At 43.4% G+C, this 26,193-nt stretch overlaps 1 protein-coding gene across 1 annotated transcript in view; it reads right to left on the bottom strand.

Moving 5' to 3' along the window:
* LOC138516899 (BCL2/adenovirus E1B 19 kDa protein-interacting protein 3-like) overlaps window positions 1-26,193 on the bottom strand; it is a 164,059-nt gene that overhangs the window by 6,134 nt on the left and 131,732 nt on the right. Inside the window, exons 4-5 of the mRNA XM_069632353.1 lie at window positions 24,033-24,130; window positions 19,645-19,836 (exon numbers count right to left, since the gene is read on the bottom strand). Coding sequence (XP_069488454.1) covers window positions 19,645-19,836; window positions 24,033-24,130 — 290 coding nt within the window. The remainder of the gene's footprint in view (window positions 1-19,644; window positions 19,837-24,032; window positions 24,131-26,193) is intronic.

Here is a 26,193-nt window from a genome sequence, read left to right as displayed (position 1 = left end):
CATAGTACTTCATTAAATGGCTACATTGGGTTAATATATGGCAAGCTGTTACTAGTTCTAAAAAGCAAATCCAACAATGTCTAGAGTTGATGGGAGATTTACTACAGTTACATGTTAGTTGGAAGCATGTCAAACATCAGGCACATATGAAATCTACACAAACATTGATAACGAATCAAGATAATGTAGTTAATAGGATTCAAATAAGGGAAACTGTCATGAACCACCACTCGCGCCCCTTCTGGACTTCCTGGTCCATGATGCATCGCACCACCGGGCGGTGTCCCTCTCAACATGGCCGCTGCATCAGTCATGCTGCGCTCCAGCGTTTACGCCAATGCGATGGACGCCTACAAAATGGACACGCCCCTGCGGCACTCTGCGTCTCAACACTCCTATACTAGTTAGCGGCTAGTGTGCCTTGCGTTCCTTCCTCGTATCGCTTTTTCTGATACTTCTATCTCTTTTTCCTTTTATCCCCAGACCCCGGAGTGGTTTCCCTCTCCCAGGCAGCTCACTCCTTCCTTCCTGGCTCTCATCCTTGCTCCGTGCTGGCTCCCGGCTTGTTAGCCCTCGAGCAGCAACTTCCTTCTTGGTTCCGCGTTCGATTCCTAACATAGTCTTCCCTGGCTTCCTGGAAGTGTGACAAAAGCTTGTCTGACATTCTTGAAACTTAGATTATAATATTCAATATTATTAGCACGATCCCACTCCAAGACTTTAATTTTAATTTCCTTTCTAGCAATCCCATAGTTTGAATGAGCCTCATCACACCAATGAATATCTTTGGAAAACATTTTACAGGGTTGTATAAATTCCTTTCACATGATATTATTCTCTTTACCTTTATTAATAAGATTTGCAAAGAGACTCAATAGGAACAGTTGGTTACCATCTTCCATTTTAATGTGCCAATATTTTTTTTATATTTTACTTTTGTTTCAGCGCACAAAACCCTCAAGCATCTAGGTGCTAGTTACAGAAAATCCCTAGTATATAAGCATATGATTTCAGACATACAGTGGTGTGATCAGGGACTGGCAGAGCCTCACCTCATGTTACAGAGGCTGCATCAGTCATTACCAGTCACTTCTTTTAATCTTCCATAAAGTGAAAAGTCAGGTAAGGCCCAATTCACTTCTTATAGCCTGTATATGGACAGAATTAAGAAGACCTAAAGTAGAACGCTATAGCTTTCCCTTAAGGGAACTGAACCAGCCTACCTGTTTTTCAGTACACCACTTCAAGCCATACCTAATTCCCGGCATTATGCTAATCTTATCAATCTTAATAAGACCTTCCTAGAGGAGCCTCCTTTGGTTTTAATAAAGTTTTTGATTGCACTGAATTCCTTCAGCGTTTTTGCCACAATATACATTTTAACATGCTTATACCCAAGAAGGGCAGCAATGGGAATTACCAAATCTATCTAGTTATTTACCTCTTCAATCTTAGTATTATAAATCCTCCATGCATAGCTGTTAAAACGATTTTTGCCTATTAGCATAATTTTAGTCTTAGAGTAATTAATGTGCAGTTGGTTTGCCTTACAATAATTATGCAAGGCTATTAAGGATCTTTGGAGATGTCATGCGCCGACCCTGGAAGTGCTGGCAATGCTGGAGATTCTCTTAGGCTGTAGCATCTCACTCTGGAGTTTAGTCTTCCCCAAGATGGCCACCGCCTCTATATGGGTGGGTGGAGCCATCCGCTTCTTGCGTTGTATCCGTTTACTCTCGGGAAAACGCTCGCGGGATCTCTGGTTGCCAGAGTTCCAGCCCTCTACTTTCACTTTGCCTGCCTTCTTTTGCTCGGGTTCCCGGACCCTTTTCTCTCTGCCTTTGTATTTCTCCCTCTGTGCAGTACTTTGCTTTAGCTGCTTATATTTCCTCTACTCTTTGCCTTCAGTTTGGTGGTTATTTCTTATTCTGTCTTTCAACCATGATTTCCTTTTTCGCCGTCTGCGTACACTCTGTATAATCTTTCTTTGTATCACGCTACAGACGGTTTCTGTACCTGTCTTCTGTCTCGCTGCCCTCGCGGCTTTCACTCTGTAGCGTGCACTGCGTCTTTTGCTGTTACACGTCTCCTTATTCAACTGCCCTGCCCCATATCTTCTTCTCTGCTCCTTTCAGATCTGTTTTGTTTACACGGCGGAACTCTGGTATGGTTGCATCTGGATTCCTGTAGCATGGAGCACGCTGGGAGACCTTTCTACGATTCTTTTTGATCTTCTTTCTTTCCTCGGGTGTTTCTTACTCTTTGTGGGTATTCTATCCGCACTTCATTACGACGTTTTGTTGGCTCCTGATACTTACTCTACCTCCCAATGACTTACTTGGCATCCTCCTTAAACTGGTCTCCCGAAATTTAAAGAGGAGGTGATTTATTTACAGGAGCACTTACCTGTACCCTTCCGTGGAACACTTTGTGAATCGGAACAGAACTCTTCCGTCCTGTCTGAATTCGAATTACCTCTCATCTACAGGGAACAAGGACTCTATCTAACAGCAGCTGCCAATACCTTCTATCAGGTTTTTGTACGCCAATGAGCAATTTTCCTTGTTTTTGGGGGCTTGCTCCTCAGGGTCCCACTGGGCCTCGTTATTCTTCAGGCCGAGGGGGCTCGTCCTTATTTTCATCAAAAAAAAGAAAAGAAGGGTAAAGATCCTCAGAAGCCTCGCAGAAAGCAGGACTCTGAAGCCCAAGACACCGCACATGAGGAAACAGCCGAGGAGGAAGTAAGGGAGGGATCTACTGAGCGTGACAGGAGACGTAGCAGGGTTCGATCCAAGAGAACAGTATCGTCTATGTAGGGTACACAATCAATAATGTGTCCATCTAGAATAAGTGGATTGTTATTACATCCCTTCAGGGTCTCTTGCAAATCTGCCACATAAAGATTGTATAAAAGGGGGTAAAAACACAGCCTTGTTTAATTCCAAAATTAAGGTCAATAGGCACCATACTGAAGCATCAAGTCTAACCAATGCAGAGGTACATTGATATATCAATTTAATGAAAAGGGCAAATTGATTTTTGCTTTTTTAATAATTTTGCTCATAATCTGTTACGATCTATGCTATATCAAATGCTCTCATAAAATCTATAAAGGCAAGATAAGTGTTCGTATATGAAGAATGTAGGGTTTTCCATATTAAAAATTGCAGTGTCCAGATATTATAAGATGTACTCATACCACGATGCAACCCCGTTTGTTGCATTAGCATAAATTTGCCTTGAATTGTCCAGGAGCAGTAATGTATACAGAAGGAATCTGTATTACAGAAGGAATCTGACATGGCCAGTAGGCCATAGTTAGTAGGTAATGACCAAAGTCCCTTTTTATGGATTGGTATAATAATAGTATTCTGCCAAGAAGCCGGAATAATACCCTCCTTAGTAAATAAATAAAATATTACATTTTCTTGCCTGAAAATATGCAGGTTTTTTAAGACCACATTTGTGGGCGATGTGGCCTGCCATCCTGAAAAACACTGGCTGCCTAATTGCAGAGCTCCTTTCTTTCAGCACCTTTTGCTGAATTATTAATATACCCTACACTCAGTTATACCCTCACCAAAAAAGATCCAGGAGCTGGCGAGGGTCTGGGGTCTGAATGCTGGTAGCTCCATGCCTCTAGGTGAGCTGGAAGGTCTGCAACGAGCAGCGACAAAGCCTGCTGGTGGGCACAGAAACAAAATGGAGGTGGAGCGCTCCATGGAGACATGAGGATCAACTAAGGACAAGGAACGTCCATGCTCGGCGGTGAAGGAAAGTGGCAGGTGGGAGGTGAGCACAAGGCCCCTATGAAGGAGCGCCTAGGAGAGGCGATGATGGGCGAGCGCGACGACTGAGGGGCAGAGCAGTGCTGAGGGTGAGCAGAGCGCGAAGAACACATCATGCGCCCCTGCCCTGGTTTGCCTCGCAGGGCACTGAAAACAGGGGAGAAAGGGGACGGATGAGCTTACTGGTGACTTTATGAGGCGCGACAAAGGTGGGGATTTTTTTTTCCACTTGCAGTCACAATACCACGACAGCTGACAGCAGTCGGATTACGTGAGCATGAAGAGAGAGAGCACAGGTGGAAGACACCGTTTGAAACACAGTCTGGTGAGGAACAGGATCTTGCTGTAAGAAGAGACAAAACAAAAGCAAACTGCAGCACCTGTGTCCTTTCCATTTCAGTGGTAGCACAAATACCTCGTCTAATTATATCCGCAGCAGAGAATATAAGACTTAGAAACAAAAAAAGGAGAGGGAGGAGAAGGGTAAATAGGTGCACGTGGACGGGTGCATACACAGTGCACGGTAGGAAAAGAGGAAACAGAAGGTGGAAAGGGGGCACAGTTGGGAAAGCCTCTAGTGATGAAAAAGGGGGGGGCAACATCAAATAAGCAGGTGCAGGATAGGTAATGCAGTATTAGGTGAAATGCACAGAAATGGGACAGCCTCTCTTCATGCTAAGGGGGGGGGGTACAAAAAATGCGGGTACAATTCGGCAAAAAGCAACTTTAGGAAGGGTGCATATTATGGGAAAGTCTTGCAACCTGATCGTGGGGGCAAACCGACGGAGTGTGGCATATGCCCTATACTGGAGCAGAAATGAGAGGCTCATGCGGTGAACACAAATGTCAGCATAGGCACTACGCAAGTGGGGGCACACGGTGTGCGACCACCGGAAGGAATCTGCAGTAGAGTCTTATGGAGGGCCTACAATATGGAGTCCTCGAAGCTGGATCTTTTGTAGCAACAGCTGGCTAAACCTAGTGATACCCTGGCAGGCATTGATGCAAGGGTGAAAGACACACACACAGGTGCTGGCCGTGAAGTGCGGCATGAGCACATTTGGCAACAGTCTATTCGACGAGTAGGGCGAGTAGAAGAGGTTGCCTTCTAAAGTAAAGATAAAGATAAATATTCTTACGCCATGCACAACTTGAGGAAGTGAAGGTGGCGAGGAACGATTTGGCAGACTGCAGCAGGCGGCGCAAGATAATGTTTTGGGGCTTTCTCGAGAGCGTGGAAGAGAGAGACCTGGTGTCTGTCCTGGAGTGGTGGATCTCGTCAGGGTAAAAGTAGACATTGCTCGACTTCTCGAGATCCAGAGAGCATGTAGGATTAGGAGGAGGGAAGGCGTCGGCATGAAAGTCCCTCGTCCCATCATAGCATGCCCCTTGAAGTACCAGCACGCGCAGCAAATATTGATGTTCGCTTAAAAGAAGAATCCACTACTCTGGGAGGGCCTTCAGATCTACATGCTAGCAGATTTCTCAAAAGAGCATTCCTGGCATTTAGACCGCAGATGAAAAAGTTGGAAATACGGTATGGGGTCCTGGACCCAGCTACTATCCCAATTACAAAAGGTTAGAGAACAATGGGATTTAAGGATTCTGAGGCATTGTGGGAGTTCATACAGGAGCAACAAGCTCAGCAGATGCATGCACCACCACCGAGCCGCGATGGGGAAGCAAAATGTGGAATGACCTCCTAATATGATGTGGAGGTCCCTGAAGGGAGAAGAACGATTACACCAGACGGGCAACAATTGAGTAGAAGGAAGTTAGCAACTGAAAGATCTGCAATGCAGGACACCCCTGGAGGGCACAGAGAGAGAGAGAGAAAAGTATTGATCAATTACCTATCTGAAGATGTGCAAGAACTAATAAGGGGGAGGAAGGAAGGTGACGCACTGGTGCTGTACTTGCATAATGCATATCGTACGGGGTAAGGGAGTGTGTTGGGGAACATCAAAGAGCATGGGTATCTGAACCGGGGAGGTGAGGAAGGTGAGGGAGGTGAGGAAGGGCAGGCACTACACGCTTGCTGTTACAAAGGATAGGAGGGCTCAGGGGAGGGAGCCTGAGTGGGGTCTCCAAAATATCACCATGGGAGGAGGGAGTAAGTGAAGGGAGGGGATTCATGGAGAATGGGAGTTTCTGTTTTTTTACTTGGTTCTAAGGAAAGGTCCCTTGGTGAGGCAGGCGTTGTAGTACTGAAGGGTGAACCTGTGAGATTGGTCATAGGATTGGCATACAGCATTATGAGGCTTAGGAAACTGTATACCATGGCATTTAACGTAACAAAGTTCTGCAATACTTGGCCACCACGGCGCAGGCCACCGCGTTATTCCAAGAGACACACCTGATGAAAGCAGAAGCCGATAAGTTGCGGAGGGGGCGGTTGGGGAAAGCATATCATAGCTGCCGGGAGAAGGGAAAGAAGTGTTGGGTGGCCATTCTTGTGAGGAAATCACTGCCTGCTAGAGCTAGCACAGTAGGAGCAGATGGGGACGGGAGACTCGTGGCGGTCAGGCTGCACATAGGCGATAGCACACTTGTGATTGGCTCATTGTACGCACCCACTTCTAACAAGCAGGCATTCGTCTTGTACCGCTCCAGAACCCTGAATGAGATGCACAAACCCAAGTATTGCTCGCAGGGGGACAGGAATCTTGTGTGTGACCAGTTTCTGGACAAGTCAGGCAAACACAGGGATGGTCACAAGAGAGATAGGGAACTGTTGCAACAAATGATGGCAGACCAATGGCTGGAAGACCCGTTGAGGTTATTCAAACCAGGGGCCAGAGAATATACCTTAACCTCATGCGTCCATGGTGCGAAATCTAGAATTGATTATTTGATGATGTCGAGGAAAATCCTTTGTCAGACGTGGCTGGTGGGACGGCGGCCGGTCACAGACTTTGACGGAAGCACCGGCTCTGTTGCACATGGAGCTAGTGCTTCTGTCCTCCCCATTCCCATGGAATCCTGTGGGACTCAAATGGAAATGGGGAGTACCATTTTTTTCTGGTGCCTGACTTCATGGACCGCCGGCGCTGTAATGCCCCGGTGGTGCTGTGAAGTCAGGCACTGGAAAAAATGACAACTCCGGCAGCAGCCTGCCAGTTTTACCGGCACAGCTACCACCGGAGTTGTAATGAGGCACTCAGTCTTTCAACGGAAAGGCACCAATAGATGGAGGCTGAAAGTTAGTCTGCTGAAAAACCCGAAGGATAAGACAGAAATTGTGGGCACATTGATGACTTCTTTGACCTCATTAAGGGTCTGTACTTAATGGGGTCAGTAGGTACTCTTTGGGCTGCAGGGATGGTATACTTTAGAGGGCTCTAATCCAAGAAGGTGCCAGAAAGAAGAGAGTGGGCAAATAAGCTCTGGGCTTTCTGGAGAAGGAGGTGAGAGACTTAACACGTCGGTATAAGAGGTGCCCAAGAAGGATACTTTATTGGCGTGCATGAGGCTGACATTCTAAGTAAATAATTACTTTACAAAGAAAGTGGAATACTCTTTATTTCAGCTGTGGGCCACACACATGAGCAGTGGGAGAAAGAAGGCAGATACTGGTGGCCTAGCTTAAACAGAGAGAGGAGCAAGATGGGATTGCAATGATCCAATGTAAAGACACAGGTTAATGGGTGAAAGATGTGGGGACATCTTGCAAGAGTTTTGTGCTTTCTATGAAGTTCTGTACACAGTAGACCCGGCCAATGAGCAGGTGACAGAAACATTGTTAATGAATGCCCTGCCAATCTCACAACTAGGTTTGGAAGATGTTATGACCGGCTCTTGGTCATAGGGTTCACTCCAAGGGACACTCAGGATACACAGGCCAGGTACACATAGTGGTTACTTTATTAGCTTCTTAAGTTACAGGATCAGACGTCAACAAGTCATTAGGAGATAAAGAGGAAAGGGACAGGAGCCCACTGGCTCCCACCACCCAGGCTCACATAATCTAACTGCCTGAGTTAGAACCCATTCAACCCCAAACATTCTAATCTCACACTCCAGACTCACAGCCTACATTCTGATGGTGACATCAATCCTGGCTCAGCACACATGCAAGTATAAGAGCCAACCCTAACACCTCCTTTCCTACAACAAACAAACACACCTCAAACACACACTTAGAGAAAGCAACCCTAACACCTCCTCCTCTTGCATAAAGAACAACACACACTTTCACAACAGCAAGACACACCTCACTCTCAGCAGAGTTCCGCTAACCCCAGAGATTGAACAAGCAGGCGTAACTAACATCCTATGACAGTCCCAGCCGCCACAACTAACATTCCTAACCAATCAAAACATCACAAATCGCCTTCCGTTCCCGCTTGCCACAAAGGAACCTCGAACTGCCACTTTCAAGCACTAACCGCCCACCTCGGCAAACAAACCACAACACTACCAAGACCAACCAAACACAAAGCTCCTTCCGTTCCTCTCTGCCACAAAGGAACCTCGGACTGCCACTTCCGAGTACTAACTCCCAAAACCGGGAAAAACCAGGTACTGTCATAACTGCGCAAGATACTTACTAACAACCCAACAATCTACCTGGGTCACCAAGAAACCACAGTCACAACTCATGCCGCTGTCAAATCCATTCCAAAATTCAAGCAACACAGACACACCTAATCACCAGTCACTCACCTCATCACACCAATAAAGAAACGCAACCAGCTGTCACTAAACAACCACCACCAGCATAACGCTACAAATGTTGGCCAGACAAATGAGCCCTTCAAAACCAAATAAACACCCCAAAGTGAACACAGCTGCAGATGAAACGTTGCCAGGCTTCTGAAATTAATCAAGAGCGGACTCAAGAACAATTCCAAAAGTCACCTAAAGTTAAAAGAAAACACTAAATGCAATGTAACTTGCATCTCCAGAATTCCAAGCAATCCCTGGACCTTAACAACTCCAGGGTCACCAAAAACATCAAAGCTTCACACAGCTTCAAGTAAACTCCGCAGAGCTAGACACCTTCAAAAACAACATAGAAGCTTCACACAGCTTCAGGCACTAGTCCCCTGCTAGATGCCTCTGGACTGCTCCGCAGAGCCACAATCCAAAACAACATAAAAGCTTCACTAGGTTTCATGTGAACTCCTCAGAGCCACCAATCATCACAAAAACACAGCTTTGCAAATCTTATGGTACTAGTCTCCTACTAGGTACCTCTGGACCCCTCAGAGTCACTAACCAATTAATCAAAGTTCCAACTAGCTTCTATACTAGCCTACCACTAGTAACATCACTAACCCCACAGGGCCTCAAAACACCAAACACCTCCAACTCCGCAGAGTCCCCTGACCAACCCTGGTCATGTACATCAATTAAAACATATTCCGAAAACAATAAAAGATTTCAAAACCCAACACTGGTCATGCACCAACACTAAAACATTCACATACTGCTACAACACACACACAAACACAGGATGTTCAAAATACAGACAACCCCGGCATAGAATGTTAACTGTTAAGGAGCGCTGCAGTCACTCTGGCAGTCATCATGGGTTGCACATCCATACACGCACAAACAGAACATCACGCCTACAATGCCTCAAAAATGGTTATAGTAAGCATTGCAATGACATATCAATAATCACATTATAAATTACAGATCTCATTTCCTAAAAGTCCATGTTGCCAAAGCATGGGCAACTCTAAATGCTGAAATGACTCAAAGATTGTGGTAACCATTAATGACCAACATCACTCTTATTGTGCTTTAAGATCACAAATCTCACACCACACACACACAAGCAAAACATAGTCTTAGGATGATCAGAACATTGAAACATAGTACATCCAAGTCACATTTTCTAAAAGTCCATGTCGCCATTAAACAGGTAACCTAATATGCTAAAATGCCACAAAACGTTATACTAAGCATAATAGGATCAACACCCTTTGATTGTCCACCTCAATCAACCTCATATGTGCCACTGACACACAACCCCTGTCACAACACAAATGTGGAAACCAACTTTAAATGAGACCTAAACGTCCATGTTGCCAACTGGGGCCAACTCTAAAACCAACCTGCAATGCCTCAAAATGGTTACATCTAAAATAAAATGCATCTCCTATTCTAAGTGCAACATCATTCTCACTAATACTTCTCATGGTAATTCACTACTAATGCACAACAGTACTCTTCAGTCACTGCTTGCCACATCGTTGCTCAATCCATTATGACATTTTACTTTAAAATGAAACTCCAAAATTTCTTCTGCAAGCATAAACTAATCATCCCTAAAAAACTACTATCATACCCAAACCCAAACAGTAACCATTTTCTCATTGCATGGTCCACACCTCAGACCAAATCAGCATAGCGTCTATTCTCATTAAAAACTTTAGCCTCCAGGTGCATAAAAGGCACAATTACGCTTACTTGGCATGGAAATTACACTTCCCCTTTTTAAATAATGCTGGCATAGTCACTCAGGAAATGGTGGCACACTTGGGCAGCCTCATGCAACCCTGCCAATGTCTCCTCATGTACCAGGGGACCTGTTCCTGGCAGACTCCAACAGGCCATCCTTGCCCCAGGCTCCATGGGGCAGGATGCTTCTGACACCCCTGGGTGGTCGCCTGCAACAGCCCTGGGGACTGACTAAAGCAGTACTTGGTGGCTGACTCAAACAGCCCTGGGTGCTTTCCATTTCTCCAGACTCTTGGACAGCCTCTAATGACTCCTGGCCTCAAACAGGGCACTCTCCCTTCTTCCCAGGGGTCTCCTCTGACAGGCTGTCCCTTCCAGCCCTGGGTGATTTCCATTTCTCCAGACTCTTGGGCAGCCTCTAATGACCCCTGGCCTCAAAGAGGGCACTCTACCTTCTTCCCAGGGGTCTCCTCTGACAGGCTGTCCCTTCCAGCCCTGGGTGGACTGGCTCAAACAGCCCTGGGTGGTGGGTGCAACCAGTCTATGGGGGGCAGTGGGCTCTCCCTCTCTCCTTTCATTTACTTGTCCTCTTGCCTGCACCCCCCGCAGCAGAGTCTCTTCTCCTCTCTCACATGACATCACACAGGTACCTGCATCTCCTTTTGCTTCACTTGGTGTCCACTCCAAGGTCCTCCTTCACCATACCTTGGACCATCCTCGTCGCCAATTGTTATGACCGGCTCTTGGTCATAGGGTTCACTCCAAGGGACACTCAGGATACACAGGCCAGGTACACATAGTGGTTACTTTATTAGCTTCTTAAGTTACAGGATCAGACGTCAACAAGTCATTAGGAGATAAAGAGGAAAGGGACAGGAGCCCACTGGCTCCCACCACCCAGGCTCACATAATCTAACTGCCTGAGTTAGAACCCATTCAACCCCAAACATTCTAATCTCACACTCCAGACTCACAGCCTACATTCTGATGGTGACATCAATCCTGGCTCAGCACACATGCAAGTATAAGAGCCAACCCTAACACCTCCTTTCCTACAACAAACAAACACACCTCAAACACACACTTAGAGAAAGCAACCCTAACAGAAGACCAGCAAATGTTGTGGGTGCTGATACATGTTGAGGAAGTGCGAGAAAGTCACAAATATGAGCTGTGGGAAATCAGCAGGAGGGGATATCTGCTGATAGAGTTTTATAAAGTAGGGTGAGTCAAGGGTGCTAGTGTACTGTCCCTGATGTTTAATGTGTCAGTGGATAGCGCAGGGGGCTTAGGCAGAATTTAATGCAGTACTAGAATTATTGATACCGAACCAGGTAGGGACTCGCTTTTCTGTAGGCACCTTACATTACTAATTTGCGGGCAATGCCTGGCATCCCAATGGAAAGATGTATCTCTGTTTTGTATATTTTTCAAAAACATTCGACTCAATTTTCCGCCCCGTATTGTGGCACATACTTAGAACCTGGGGCTTGGATCCTATGCTAATATACTTCATTTGCTCTTTATATAGAGAAACAAGGGAGTCTGTCCATTTAAATCAGGAGAGTGTCCTCTCCAAGCAAATAGATACAAACCGGGGATTGAAACAGGGCAGAGCTTTTGCACCCCTGCTATTCAATCTCTACATCTCGGACATGGGCAACACCCTTGGTACGGTATTAGCATACTTGACTGAAAAATAATTGACCTTTTAAATTTTTGTGATCGTTTTTTGGGTGAATTTTGGTCAAATTTAATACATATTCGCTAACAAAAATGTTCTTAAAGGGACGTTATGGTTAAGTTGCACTAGAAAAAACCTATGAAATTCAATGGAAAAACATTGTTACAGGGATGTTATGGTTACAGGTAAAACTGAAAAAAAACAAAATTCAACAGTTATGTTAAGCTAAACAACCATAACTTGTTCCACCGGTGTGCACTGCAAGGACTAACACCCATGACATCAAATATGCCATCACAAATCTCATTCATGACATCACTGATGAATCACATGTGCATGTAGTTTTAATAGGAAGCCTCCACAAGGGATTGTTATTGTAATGGTGGCAGAAAACTATGAAAAAGTATTGGAAGAACTATCATGAGATAAGTAGGTAATGGAGGCATGAAATTAGTGAATTTCATAGGTTTTTAATAGGGAACTGTTAGCAGAGCGTTGCTTTAGCATAGTGTATTTATAAATTATGCTATTTTTGTAGTAGCGCAACTGCCCCTTAACGTCCCTTTAGCAATATTTTTTGTGGCTGATTATGATATAAAGCTCCTTGTAGAGTGTCACAATGTATGTGGCAAGGAAGAGAGGCAGTGCAAAGCGTGTCGTATAGCCTCCACACAATTGTGTGCTAAATGGAAGGAACCGTGGTACTGTGGAAAACACTGCAGTCCAAACAGGTAGAAATGGGTTGCTGTTGAAACAGATGGTTTTGCGTGTTGCAGTGCGCTTTCAAGAGTGCAAGTGCACAACAGCAAGCACAAAAATTATTCCTACACTTCCAAAAAGGGCAGCAAGGCAATGTGTATAGAGTGTGCAGAATACAGAAATGCAGTAATATCAACAAAAACGTTATTTGTGGCGGAAACTGCTTGTGCTGTGAAATGATAGATTCCCATTTCTACAGTACGACAAAGGTACAAGTTGTAAAAAGACACAAATACAGTTCTTCACAATGTACCACGCTTTCTCCATTTCCGGACCAAATAAAAAATAAGGCGCCTACATGGGTGTCTGCACATTGGGATACAAAATTATGCAGGAGATCGGAAACAGAAGCATTACCTGGCCGACTACCTCCCTGGGCACAAACGCCACTGAAAATCGTGTTACATGGTGTGTATTTGTCCCTCCACAATAAATAACAATAATATCTTCGGGATTGAGCGTCACCAAAGTCTCACACACACAAACGAAAAGCAATTACTGCAGTGTTGGTGCTCCATACGTGTACAAACCCACATGATAAACTCCACAAAACTCCCACCGACTCTGTTTTCCATTCACTGTCAAGTAATGTACATACAATTCACCCACAAAGCATACGCTGTGGTGCGTACAACACACAGCCATAAGCTCACCCTCTGCATGTAGGTCGACAAATATACTGTATACCACAGTCTGTCCAGGCACTCCACACCCAAAAATCTTATTGCGCAATTCTGTGTCCTCCACAATCCCAAATATAAGATGGCCATATGCAAAAGGGGCGAATGTTACACGTACAACCCTTTAACTGTCGCAATGTTCGTGGACTTTTGCAGGTGTGCGCGGGAGTAGAGGAATACATGTCAACCAGGGTAGGGGATGTCCTTTGTAGTTGTGGCTCTTAAAAAAGCTGTTTTAAAAATCTTTTTTAAAACAGCGTCTACAGTAACAACTATTTTTTCAGGCTTTTATAATTGTTTTTATTTGTTGCACAGCGCCTCACATTCTTACAATAGCGTCTTCAGTGCAGCCTGTAGATTGAAAACAAAATGACTTTGCCACTGGGCGACAATGAAATGCCATTTCCATTGAGAAGGTGCACATATCGATAACCAATGTTGTCATTCTTACAGGAGTACATTCCAGCAGCACGCTTAAAGTTACACATGCTTCTGTTGATAAGATGCCTTCCCACCTCTGGCTTCCGACAACATTCATTGGAAGAGTTAGATACTGGACTTGGTGATATACATGAGAAAAGTACCTTCGTACTGGCAAAAATGCACTGCACTTCTTTCATCATCTTTTTGAGCTGACGGTACACACTTGCACAAGCAATGGAACCCAAAAGCAATGCTCCATAGTGCACTACCACACTGTGTACAGTACCTAAAGTGGCCACTCGACATTCTGCAAGCAAATTGTCAAAAGTATGGACAGGGACAATACACCACAATGACGCACATTCTAACCACTGATTGGACAATTGCAACAATCGCATTTCCATTGGCCAGCATGTCCAAAAGCGCACAATGTAGCACGTGCGCGTCACAAAGTATCGTGAGAGCTGCTCCCCAATAAATCATGAACAGTCCTTCTTCCCTTTCCACTATCCTCTTCTCACCACGCCCTTATTAGGTATTGGTAAGTACTCACACACACATCCACCAATGCCCTCCAAGACTTCACCATTTTACAATGGTAGTTCTCCACAAGACTTCATATGTACCGTTACAAAATCAGTTTGCACGTGTGCTCTTATTGGAAAGCATGTCCAGTGGAAAGTTCAGTGAAACATTCCAGGAGTTATACATGCACATTCATCCACGTAAGCACCCATCACCACAAAACATTTCTTTGACAGTATGGCCAGAACTCTGTTAAGTGCCTCTGCGCACGATATCTGCCTCTAAGCGTCCACTACATGTTTAAAACGCATAAAGATGTGCCTCCCATCTCCTACCATGAAGTGGCAATGTGTTGGTATGTGTTTGCAACATTTTCATTTACCCACATCATACACTAAAGCAGCGAAACAGGAACTCTGTTCTTTCCTTCCCACAATGGAACGCAAATTGTTCCACACTAACCCCCCCCTGACTACAAAACTCATAAAAAGAAGTCACTAAACACACCACTGAATGTATCTTAGCAACTTACAGTCACCTTCCAAAAGGTCAGTGGCTGCATGGGTGTGGTGATTTGTACCTTGCACTGTTGCCACAGGCTCTTTTTAAATCTGCCAGCTTCCACTCTGCGCCCTCAGCAATTCATCCATAAGAGGAGAGCACAACTTGTCCTTCGTCTGAATGGCAGGGATCATATCTCTGCTCGACTAAAATGGGTGCAATAGCTCCCAATGGTGGCAAACAATAAAATAAAAGCCCTGTGCATTATGCAGAAGGCCTTCTAGTCCCTGGGACCTAAATACCTTACACTCTCACTTCCTTAATATTTGCTTGCTCCAGCTCTTCCCTCAACCGCCTCGTACTCCCTCAGGGTCAGTTGCTTCTACACGCAAACAGATGGTGGTAGATGTGTTTCTTCTGCTGGGGCCTCCCTATGGAACACGCCGTTTCCATGGACCTTGAGGAGAAGCATTGTAGGATCTGAAAGCACCTGAAAACCTTTCCATGTGCTTCTTCTTTTTCCCCTCCTCTCCCCTGCTCACTTCCTGGCTAAAACGTATTCTGCACTGGTTTCCTACCCACCCTATAATCTGTGCCCCAGGCCACCTCCTGCCCTAAATTTCCACCCTTGCACTGGCTTTCTGCCAACCTCCGCACTTGGGGACTGTTTTCTTGAACCCTAACAGTCCAGCCACCATTTGATGTCTACACTTAGCCTTGCACTTGCCAGCACCGGGCGTAGTTGAATGTATTTCTATTTTTTATTGTCCTCATGTACTGCACTTTGCCCTCCCCCTTCCCATTCACTTGCGCACTGTCAATTTCAGCTGGCCTAGACGAATCAATGTCTCTGTGTGGCTTCAGTTTCACTTCCCTTTCCTCGGCACACCTTCACACACTTGTATATAGGTGCGATACAAATGGCACAAAATGCCACAGCTCTTCATATCATATGATGCACACACTGCATTCATAACAACATGATGCCTTCCACATACCTTGTACACTTCACAATACGGTCTTCCCATTGTAATGCATGTACTACAAATGTCAGAAAAGTTATCCCACAAAAGCAGCAGGGAATGTATATTAGCAACGTTAAGCAAGTGCGTGCAGTGCATGCATAAAAACAGGATGCAAGCCCCTTACCTTTCACACTTTCACCATAGCCTCCTACCTTTATCTGTGCAAACATACCTTCTGTCACGTTGTTTGTGTATACACCACAACCAGCAACCACATTGCCCAATGGCTTAGCCTCCACAGTGCCAATGCTATAGGTGCCATCCTAAAAACAGCCAGATCTGCCACGTCTAATCCTCAAAGTCCCGCGGAATCCGCAGCATTACCGTGCTAGAAACTGGAGGGGGAGGAGGTTCAGAGTGTGTTGGAGGGGGGGAATGTAACACAGAGGTGGGGATAGTGTCTTTAGGATTGTCTCTAAAAACACTTATATTTTTGTTTTTTATTGTTTTTGTCATGTGTTTTTTATGTAGGTGCATCAAACATTTTTTCTTGTTTTTTCTCTCTATTGCTCACTGTCTGTTTGCTTCTCCTCCTGACATTTTTCTCGACTGAAGATGTAAAATAACTCTCTGACATTGCTACAAGATTTTTCTGCAAAGCTTTGTGCAGAGTGGCAAACACAACATTGCCAATAGAAGTTAAAAAATGCCATTTCCTTGGAACCACTGGAAATCTTGCTGGTTATTAATGCTTTCATAGTCGGTGCAGAACATTTCAGCACTGCACATAAAGTCGCACATGCTTCTGTTTATCCAACACCTCCCAACATCTGGGTGTGGATAAATTACACCGATATGCTCCCAATGTCCTCTTGGTGTCATCGATGAGAAAATCACCTTTGCAGTAGGAAATATCTGCATCACAGATGTCATTAACTTTTTTAAGTAAGCGAGCGAACATGGGCACGACATGTGCCCCAAATGTAGTCCTCCAAAATGCATGACCACCACATCTATAGTACCAACAGAGGCCACACATTTGCAAAGGAGATCCATGCACCCGAAACCCCACTCATAAACTGTGCCCCAAAAAGCCTGCACTCCTTCCAACTGAAAGTCAGTATCGAAACCTTTTTCCAATGGCATACCTGTGCAGATTGTGCACAAAGGTATCACCGACTATAAGCACTCGCTGTCAGTCCATCTTTGCCAACCTCACTGCATCTAACTTTGGGTAAATATGTCACTGCACCTTCCGGTGAACCACACCCTCGAATCCTCATTGGAAAATCCCCACAGTTCCATATGCGAAGGCTCCATGCTCAGAAGGCCATGATGTGGCACATGCGCGTTCCCAGCTACAGCTAGGTCCACACCCCAGTAAAGCAGACAAAATACTTCTTCCCTTTGCACTTGAATTTTCCAACACTCCCTTACTGGTGGCTATTGGCGACTGTGACATTTTCAAAAATGCCTGCACCAATCACTTACTGAACCTCAGCATTGCACACTATAATTTCTTTACACAACTCCATATTTCCTGTTAACCACTCTGAGAACGCGGTCCCTTTGCTTCCAAAGCCCCTGCACCAGAAACTTTTCCTACAGGATGCCCTATTTCAGCATCCAAATGATCCTGCAGCGCACCCAGCACACCTTTCGCCATGCACACAACAGTCCATCCTTGCCCACACCCAGAACAACACTATGAATCCATGCATGCGACCATGTGGGCAGCTAACATTGTGCACAAACATAAAATACATAACGGCACTTCAACACAACAGAAATCACCCATTCACAAAATTGGTCGCAAGTAGCAGCATCCACAAACATACCACAGCCTCCATCACCCCTACGCACCGCCATTCATGTAAAATGTAACCAACCTACAGGAGAATAAACACTATGCTAAATACATCCTTCAGAGTCATCAGCTGGGAATCCTTGTTCCTATCTTACAAAGTTATGTGATGGGAAATTGAGAAGGTTTATAACTTACTTACGTTTTAATATGCGTCAAACCCGAGAACATACTGGCACTTGGTTCAATATTCCTATTGAAGAGCGATGCTGTAGGCTTTGCAATAGGTCTGTGGAAACATCCTGCCATATGTAAAAGGATATCGAGATCTGTTAGCCAACATTGACTTTGTTAGTTCAGGTCAATTCTGGAGCGTGTTCTCAGGCAAATCCTTTAGTTATTACAGCTGCCGCACTTTATGTATGGTGTGAATATTTATCTATATCTGTAGTGTTTGTTAACTGAGGATTTCTTTACGTATTAAACTACGAATTTTATGGATAACATCTTTTATGAAATTTTAATCATAATAGGTTTTATCATTGTTATTATTGTTAATCTGCACTAAGATTTGAAGATCTGTTTAAGTATGTGGAATAGCTATGATACAATATGAATTGTTGTTTTGTATGTGCCTAAGCTTATGACTAGCCAAGTGCACTTAAAAAAGGATTACACATGTCGATGGTGGAAATGCGCTCTTAGCCGGGCACCGAGTAGTACATCCGGCTCCATTCACAGCGGCCAATTACGCCACAGCCCGCCTTATCACCGTTTCTAATACATTTGATGACATCACCCACATCCTCCATGACTTTCCCTGGCTCGCTACTCCTGCCAGGATCCTTTTCAAAATTGATTGTATCACCTCACCACTTCGGTTGGTGCACGGTCCTCTTAGAGAGACCATTGCTAGAAAATCAAGTGGCCATCAGCGGAAAGACTAAGAAGCCTTCCTACTGCTCTGCCCCAGAGTACTCGCACACCATCCCAGGACAATCAGGACTGCTCCAACACCCATGCAGCTCGGGAGAGAAGAGAAAACCATGCTCTTCAGGGATTTCCTAGGGGCGACTTAGATAACCCCGGTCCCCAGTGCTACCACCACTCCTGACTCATTGCAACTCGACCACCTGTTCCTTGCACTCTTCTACAGTCCTCTTGTGCTCCTGAGCTAGGCTTGCGCTATATGTAACACCAATACAAATACAATAAGGGGAATTGTGTTATCCCACTTTTAAACACTACTAGAAGCAAAATGGGAAACGAAGTAGTGTGGGTATAGTACAACATTTCAGGGACAACAGTATTATTCATCTTTTGAAATAGTACAACACTGTAAGGAAATAAAAAATAAAGAAATACACAAATGTGTCTGCACATGTGACAACATGAAAGTTGAGACTTTGCTCTTATTGCTCCTCTCCTGTCTGTAACACACATCAATTCCTTTACTTGTGATTAGAGGCGTTAATCCACCTATAGTGACTTTGTTTTATTCATTGCATTTATTGGATATCCCCACTTCCTCTGTACTTGAGGATTTCAGAAGGGTGCTTTAAATATCATTTTTAAAAGGTGTACAATATCAATTGTTCCGGGAGGTTGTTGCTTGTTTAGTTTGTAATATTGTAAAACTTTCACTCTTGGAAAATGCATCATCAAGGATGTTTTTTATGAATTTGGCAAAAAGAGCGATTTTTAATGGTACGTAATTTATCGACCTTAGAAGGATTAAAGCATAAGTGGGGGGACAAAAGGGTTATGGATAGCTCAGGAACAACACGTTTGTCTTGGAAGCAAGACAACGCAGCACAACACAGGTTCGAATCCCGACCCTGTGCTTAGAAACCAATCTTTGGTACTAAGTGCGTTATAAAAGAACAATTATAAGTGGGCCCTGCATGCGATTTGAACTTGCCAAGTTTGGGTTACTCCCATGTCAAACACCAGCGCTGAACCCATGTAGCTAGCCAACCGAAGAGCCAATATTATTTTCTATCTTTGATAGACATTACTTGATTTCGCAGTGAGATGCACAGCACAGCAGCAATAGCTTAACAATAAACATATTGTGTGCTGCGGGATGAGTCCAAATACTCACCCGAGCCCAAGTGTCAGCAGATGGCTGAAGAGCAGCGATGGGATGACAACCCCTGCCACTTCTGAGCTGAAGATGCTGGTGCCAGCCTTGGTCGGGATGCTGCTTCTCTGGATGCTGAGGATGGATTGGGTCTGTGACTGAGCCTGTGCAGGAAACTGCTGCTGGTGTTGATGGCGTTTAAAGGAGAACTCCCTGCAAGGCAACATTTCAAGTCATGTGTTATGTCACAGTTGTAGACATGAAACGGGGTGATACATACTGACACTCCCACGCTCTGTTTCACACCATGCTTCTACATGAATCATCAGTTATAGCAAATCAAATAAAGGGGGAAGCTTCAGCATCTAGGCAGAGGGCTTCAAATGGCTTAGCAGAAAGGCCTTGTAGTGGCGTCCATGTCTTCAGCTGGCGAAGAATTGACATCCTCTGGAACAGAAGAATAGCAGTAGGATGGCATACATTTATTTCTAAAAAGCGGTGCAAAAGTATATCTATTTGGGACCTAGTTGCTTCAAAAATATGTCTTGGGATTCTCCCTGGAGGCGGCAATGTCAAGATGCAAAAGGTCTCTCTATGGCCACTGGTGCCTTTAACAAGAAAATGCTAGAAAGTTTCATTAATATGGTCTATAAATCTCAGCTATGTCCTACTAGTTGATACAGTGCTGAGGGCATGTCTGGCAACGTATACTAATATAATACTCGGGCGGACCGATACCCAAGATGACACCTCAAGGAGTGGGCACCTTCACATTCAGGGGATGGGAAATTGATTAAACATATCCATGATAAGTGGCGAGGCATCCCGGAAGGTTTACAACACATGTTGATATTGCGAGATATGCTATGAAGGAAGGTACAGTGCATGAATGGACATTGTACATCTCTATATTATTTATACCAAACATTATTTTATTTGCTGAGATCCTTGTCAGGAGAAGACACGGTATGATAGATTTTGTAGAACTGCAGTGTCTACAAAAAAAATCAAATTTTCACAACTAGATCAATGTTGAAGACCTTAAAACAGTGAGATAGCGGGCATACTCGAGTTGAGTTGTTTGAGGAGTTTGTTGTGAAGAAAAGACTGTACTTTAGTTGGGCAATCACTAGTAGAATTATATTTCACTAAATAGTTTGTTTATGCAATGAGTTTACATCTGTTTATGCTAACAGTAGAACAATGTTTGAGTAAATAATTATATATGCAATCATTCCTAAGGAACTAAGTCCATTCATGTTTAATGAATTCTTTGAACAATAGTTTGTATATCGATTAAGTAGAGTTTCTATCACGCTTCTGGTAAATATTGAGTAATTAAATTTAAATTTGAGTTCATCTTTCCCCATAACATATATAAAGATTTCAGCATCTATTCTAAAAGGTGGTCTGTAAGGGTTAATTAGAGCATTTAAGACAAACTCACATATATTTTGTGGAGTCACGCTGATATTGAGGACAGCTATTTATTAGTTTTTGGTCAGCGGGTGATGTAAACATAGCAGCATTGGGTTGTTGTTTAACCAGACCCTTAACAGGTGATTGTAGGTCCCAGCTGTGCTTACATTGGGTTAGTTACACCTCCCAGCACATTACCTTAGGACACTGAAGTCTATGCCCTGAAGACCTTTATGTGACTTGATCTCTTTCTATGCAGTACTGTGCCATCAAGGAAGCTCCAGATTTGGCAGAACACAGCAGCCTCGAGTCCTAAGACTTGTGTCAAACCTTTGGGAAACACTGAATTTTCAAGAGCTATGCAATAATCACTTTCTGAAATAATGGATGCTTGTCTTTTTTTTTTCTCCTTTTTAATCGGTAGATTTTCCTCAGTAAAAAATCAATAATTTTTTTCCGGTAAAACCACTGTATAAATAGATCTTTTAAGTATGATCACTATTAGTTGAGATGTTTAGGTATTCATGATCATTTAAAAAATCCATAGGGGCCCAGATTATCTAAACATTTCTGTTACGCAAAACAATTGAGTACATGAATGTAGTACCAATTTTGCTACTTGTATAATGGGGAATGGAGAAAACAGATTTTGACCCAATCTGCGTTATCCAAAAATATACTTTTTTTTAAAGTGGCAATGTATCCAACTGCTTTGACTATGTTTGCTCTGAAACATACAAAGATTTGAAGTACACACATTCCTTTTGATGTTATGCAGCAAACATAGTACAAAACCTATTGTGGCAGACTCTAGAAGAGCTTCAGGGGCCCATAAATCTTTGCTATGCTATAAGATCTCTATACTATAACAACGCACGGATAGGATGGGGCCCGAACGGCGAATGCACCAATCCTGTAGACATTAATTTCAGAGTGAGGCAGGGGTGTGTGCTAGCCCCGCTATTGTTTTTATTATACATTAACGATATTGCCTCCAGGATTAAGACCTTAGCAGTGGACCCAGCTCTAGGCCAACAAAAATGGAGTCTAATGTTCTTTGCAGTCGATGCTGTACTTCTAGCCACAAGCCCTACAGTATCCGTTTTCTGCTTTTGCGAACATTTGCAGTCAGAAAGTTCTAACTATTAACAATTCCAAATCAAAAGTAATGACATGTTAGCCCAGGGGTTGTGGGCGCTACACTCCATCGAAATTCTATTTAAATAAACTTTTATTGGATTCTGTTGCCCCCTTCGAATATCTAGGAATTTCTTTCTCCACCAATACAAAATGGGCTAGTTAGACGGATAAGAGTAACATAACAGCTGCTAGACAAGGAGGTCCTCTTGATAGCTGCTCTTCCCGCTTTGGGGGAGAAAAATATAATTTGCAACTAGGGTACATAAAGTCCAAGCCATCCCAGCAATCACGTTTGGGGCAGAGTTATGGGATCATGTATCTTCCCTTCAATTGAGATTACAGAGAATGAAACCTCGGTTGGGCCTCCCATGTAGCGCACCTTCAGCACCAGTATCCTTAGAGTTAGGCTTAATGGAAATCGAATATGAAATTATACTGAAATCATTGGCATACTGGTTACAAATGTGGAACTCTAATGCGCTGAATTATTACAGATATGGCATTTATTATATAATAGATTACAATGGCAGTGAATCACTTCCTTGGTTTCAATACGTAACGCGTATGCTTTCGATTATAGGCCTGCAATTACTATGTAATGGACCAACAAAATATTATGGACAATATACAATCATTTAAATACATTCCTTCTATGATTTGGTGTTGAAAGATAAATTAGATATATGTCTTTCCCGCACTCTCTCCTTTAATTATATATGTGTCAATTCACACTTAGCTGTGGAATCCAATCTAGATCTTCCAGCTTCCACACAAGCGAAAACTCTTTACCCAAAATTCTGCCTTGGTATTTTGCCCTTTGACACGTTTACTGTCCATTTGGGAATGAGTGCCGTGACCAAAGGTCCTTCATGTAAATTAGAAGATAAAGGTGAAATCCACTGTGTATATATGTGCACTTTATAGTATGCTGCCAGATGCAAGTGGCTTAAGCCGATCTTTACTAGGTATGGGCTTGGACTCAGAAGTGGAGCTCTTAGATTAATGACATTGAGCCCAACTCCTTTGATGTTCTTTGAAGCATGTTTCAGTGCTTCTTACAGGAGGAAGAACTTTGTGAACAGATGACTGATGTTTTATATTTTCTATTCCAATTCATGACTATGGAATCCTGCTTTCAATTGTGTTTCCCAAGATACTGTATGGTTTGGTATTTCATCCAGGATCTCTTAGTTGGGAAAACCCTGATACTAAATGCTGCTTTTTAATTAGGTCATGATATTTTATTAGATGGGTTTATAGCTTAAATTAAGCTTCATTGTAAATCTACTTTTAGACATATTGCGTCATTGTACACATGCTTTCATGGTGAATCCGAAATAAAGCTTTGTTGATGATGAGTACAAAAACAGGCTGATTTCTTTTTGCACTCATGCAGATTGAGGCAAATCCCATTTGCTGTATTCCATGTTACCTAAGCAGCAAAAACGGTGCTAAGTGAATTTGCTCAACCTTTAGCATTGTAAGCTAATCTAGCCGCTGGATGCAGTTATTCTATGGGTTAACATGCACTTTCACATTTCAGAAGAGCCCCCAGATAATTCTGTTTAAGTAATGGATCATGACCAAGGCATAGTGTTGCCTAATTAAGGGATATCCCAGGTGGTTATTGGAGAACCAATGACGCTAGCACCATAGTAATAACACGGACAGATTGTGGATAGGTCGACAATGTATGTAACATGATGATATCAGAGATAAGATCTGGACGAATCCATTGATTATCTAAAGCTTCCTGAGCCACATTGATGGATTGATTGAGCAAGGATACGGAGCAAGAAGTTAATTGTGACTGGGATATACAGATTGAGATTGTGATCGAGGCAGGTTACCTGGGTGGAATATGTTCCAGGCGGCTTGCCCACTCCCAGACCCAGTCTTGACTCTCGGTACACAAGCTTCCGATGTCCAGAGTCATGGCCTCCTCAGACTGAAAAAAAAAGGAAGGGCCATTTATTGAAGGTGAATGAGCCACTCCCTCAAATGCATGAGACAGACATAGAAACATAGCTTTCATCTCTTCACGGCCAATGTCCCCACAATATAGTAGTACACCATGTGAAACGCTTTAGGAATCAAAAACAAGGATGTCAAAGATTCCCAAAAATGATCTAAGGAAAACAATGGATTTTCAGTGTTACATCAGATTGACAAATATAAATTTGGCAAACACATATTGACATCTGTTGCTTCTTTTTTTTGGAGAAATTGCTTGCTGTCCAAAGGTACAGAATTGGGTAATGGAAAGGTGAGCAAAAAGGAGAAAACCGAAAAAAGATTAACACCCAAAAATAAAGACAGATACAGGAAAAGAAGCAAAAAGTGAGAACATGAAGATAAGGATAAATGAGTATGGGAGCATTTAGAGTAAAACAGGGGGAAAAACACTTTGCTATGACAAAAGGGCTCCTTTGGCCAGTTATCCCAAGGTCCAATTCAAAAAGTCTGATGTAGAAGCAGAATTTGCACCCTGTATTGGATAATGATTCTAACACATTTAAATTGGCCATAACATGTGACAGACTTACCAGGTTTTTAACCTTTAGACCTATTATCCTTTTAAAATCAGACGGATCAAGTGGGGACTGTATCGTCATGGAGAAGGGCACTTCAGCTGGAAGACCAAATCCCACAGTATACAAAGGACACTACACTGGGCAGCACCTCCCAAAAGGATAACAAATAAATCCAAACTCAAAGCGCCAAGCAAAAGATACAAGGCCGAAATATTTAACACAACAATCCACACCAAAGTCATTGATGCAGGAGTGAAGACAAGATCTGCTGCAACATTAACCACAGGTGAAGGTGGGCATTGCAACACAGTCAAAGTAGCAAAGATGAAATACTACATTAAGTAGGTCATTTTGCAGTTTGTTAATCTGTCTTAGATTCACATGCCGTGTATATGCCGAAGATCTAGAATTGCAAGTGTTTTTTTTATAGTTTAGAAAATTGAATGTGTACCCATGACATCAACAGGATATCCCACAATGCTCCTCTGCTCGAGGCTTCTCAGTTTATTTTCCACCATCGTTTTCAGTTGCTAGCCTGGGAGCCCCAACAAGAACTGAATACATTATTACAAGACTTTTCCAATATTGATAGGTTCCATGTGATAATGTTGCCTGGAAAAAGTCACCAGGTCGGTGACTTTTTTCCTGACCCTTAAAATACTTTCCCCAATTATTATAGGAGGGGCATCATGTTCTAATAAACTCCAGTCCTAGAATATTTGGGGAAAGTGTTTGATTTTACTGAGGGTGCATTATTTGGGAAATGTCACCCGGTGGTGGCCATTTCCCAGGCGACTTTATCACTGTACAACTGTTGATATAGATAGTAGGAACTGCTCAGTAAATACTCTACACTATTGCTTTGCTGGTGGTATGGTCCACTATCAAACAAAGCTCATCCAACCCAAATTTGGTCCATCTTTCCTACCCTAACCTGTGTTTTCCTGTCGGCTAGATCCACCTCTCCATAACCCTGTAACTGTACCCAGAATATCTGATCCTTTTAGTTGCATCCATCTTAGAATATCCTAGTGTTATAGTCCCTTATTGTGAAGTGCCCTGCAGCTTCCCAGACAGGTTTGTGCTATATAAAACCCAACATATATGTACAAAAGAACATGCATATGGTCATAGAGTGTGGCAAGTGCAGACGCACATCAAGCTAAGGTTTTTTGGTAGAAGGAAAACTGCTTAATTAGGATACAAAGGATAATATGTGTTTTTATGTTTGAGGCTGCATGAACATGATAAATATGAAGCCAGAGGACCCAGAATAAGCTTGACGGGGTCAGAGTCCTGTCTGGTGGTCCCAAACATAAAGGTCTAAGTCCAAACATAGTCTTTAAATCTGATTCCCCTCCCCCGATCATTTAATACAGACCCTTAATCTATTTGCTTATGCTGCAGTATTTAAAGTTCCAGAAACTTCATCTCAGGTGATTGCTTTCAGGTTTCTTCCAGGCCTAAAGATGCTGCT

Source organism: Ambystoma mexicanum, chromosome 6q (genome assembly GCF_040938575.1).
Source record: "Ambystoma mexicanum isolate Mex_15411 chromosome 6q, UKY_AmexF1_1, whole genome shotgun sequence".
Lineage (NCBI taxonomy): Eukaryota > Metazoa > Chordata > Amphibia > Caudata > Ambystomatidae > Ambystoma > Ambystoma mexicanum.
Note: the sequence above shows the minus strand (reverse complement) of the source record. Positions and strands in the feature narration are given on the sequence as shown.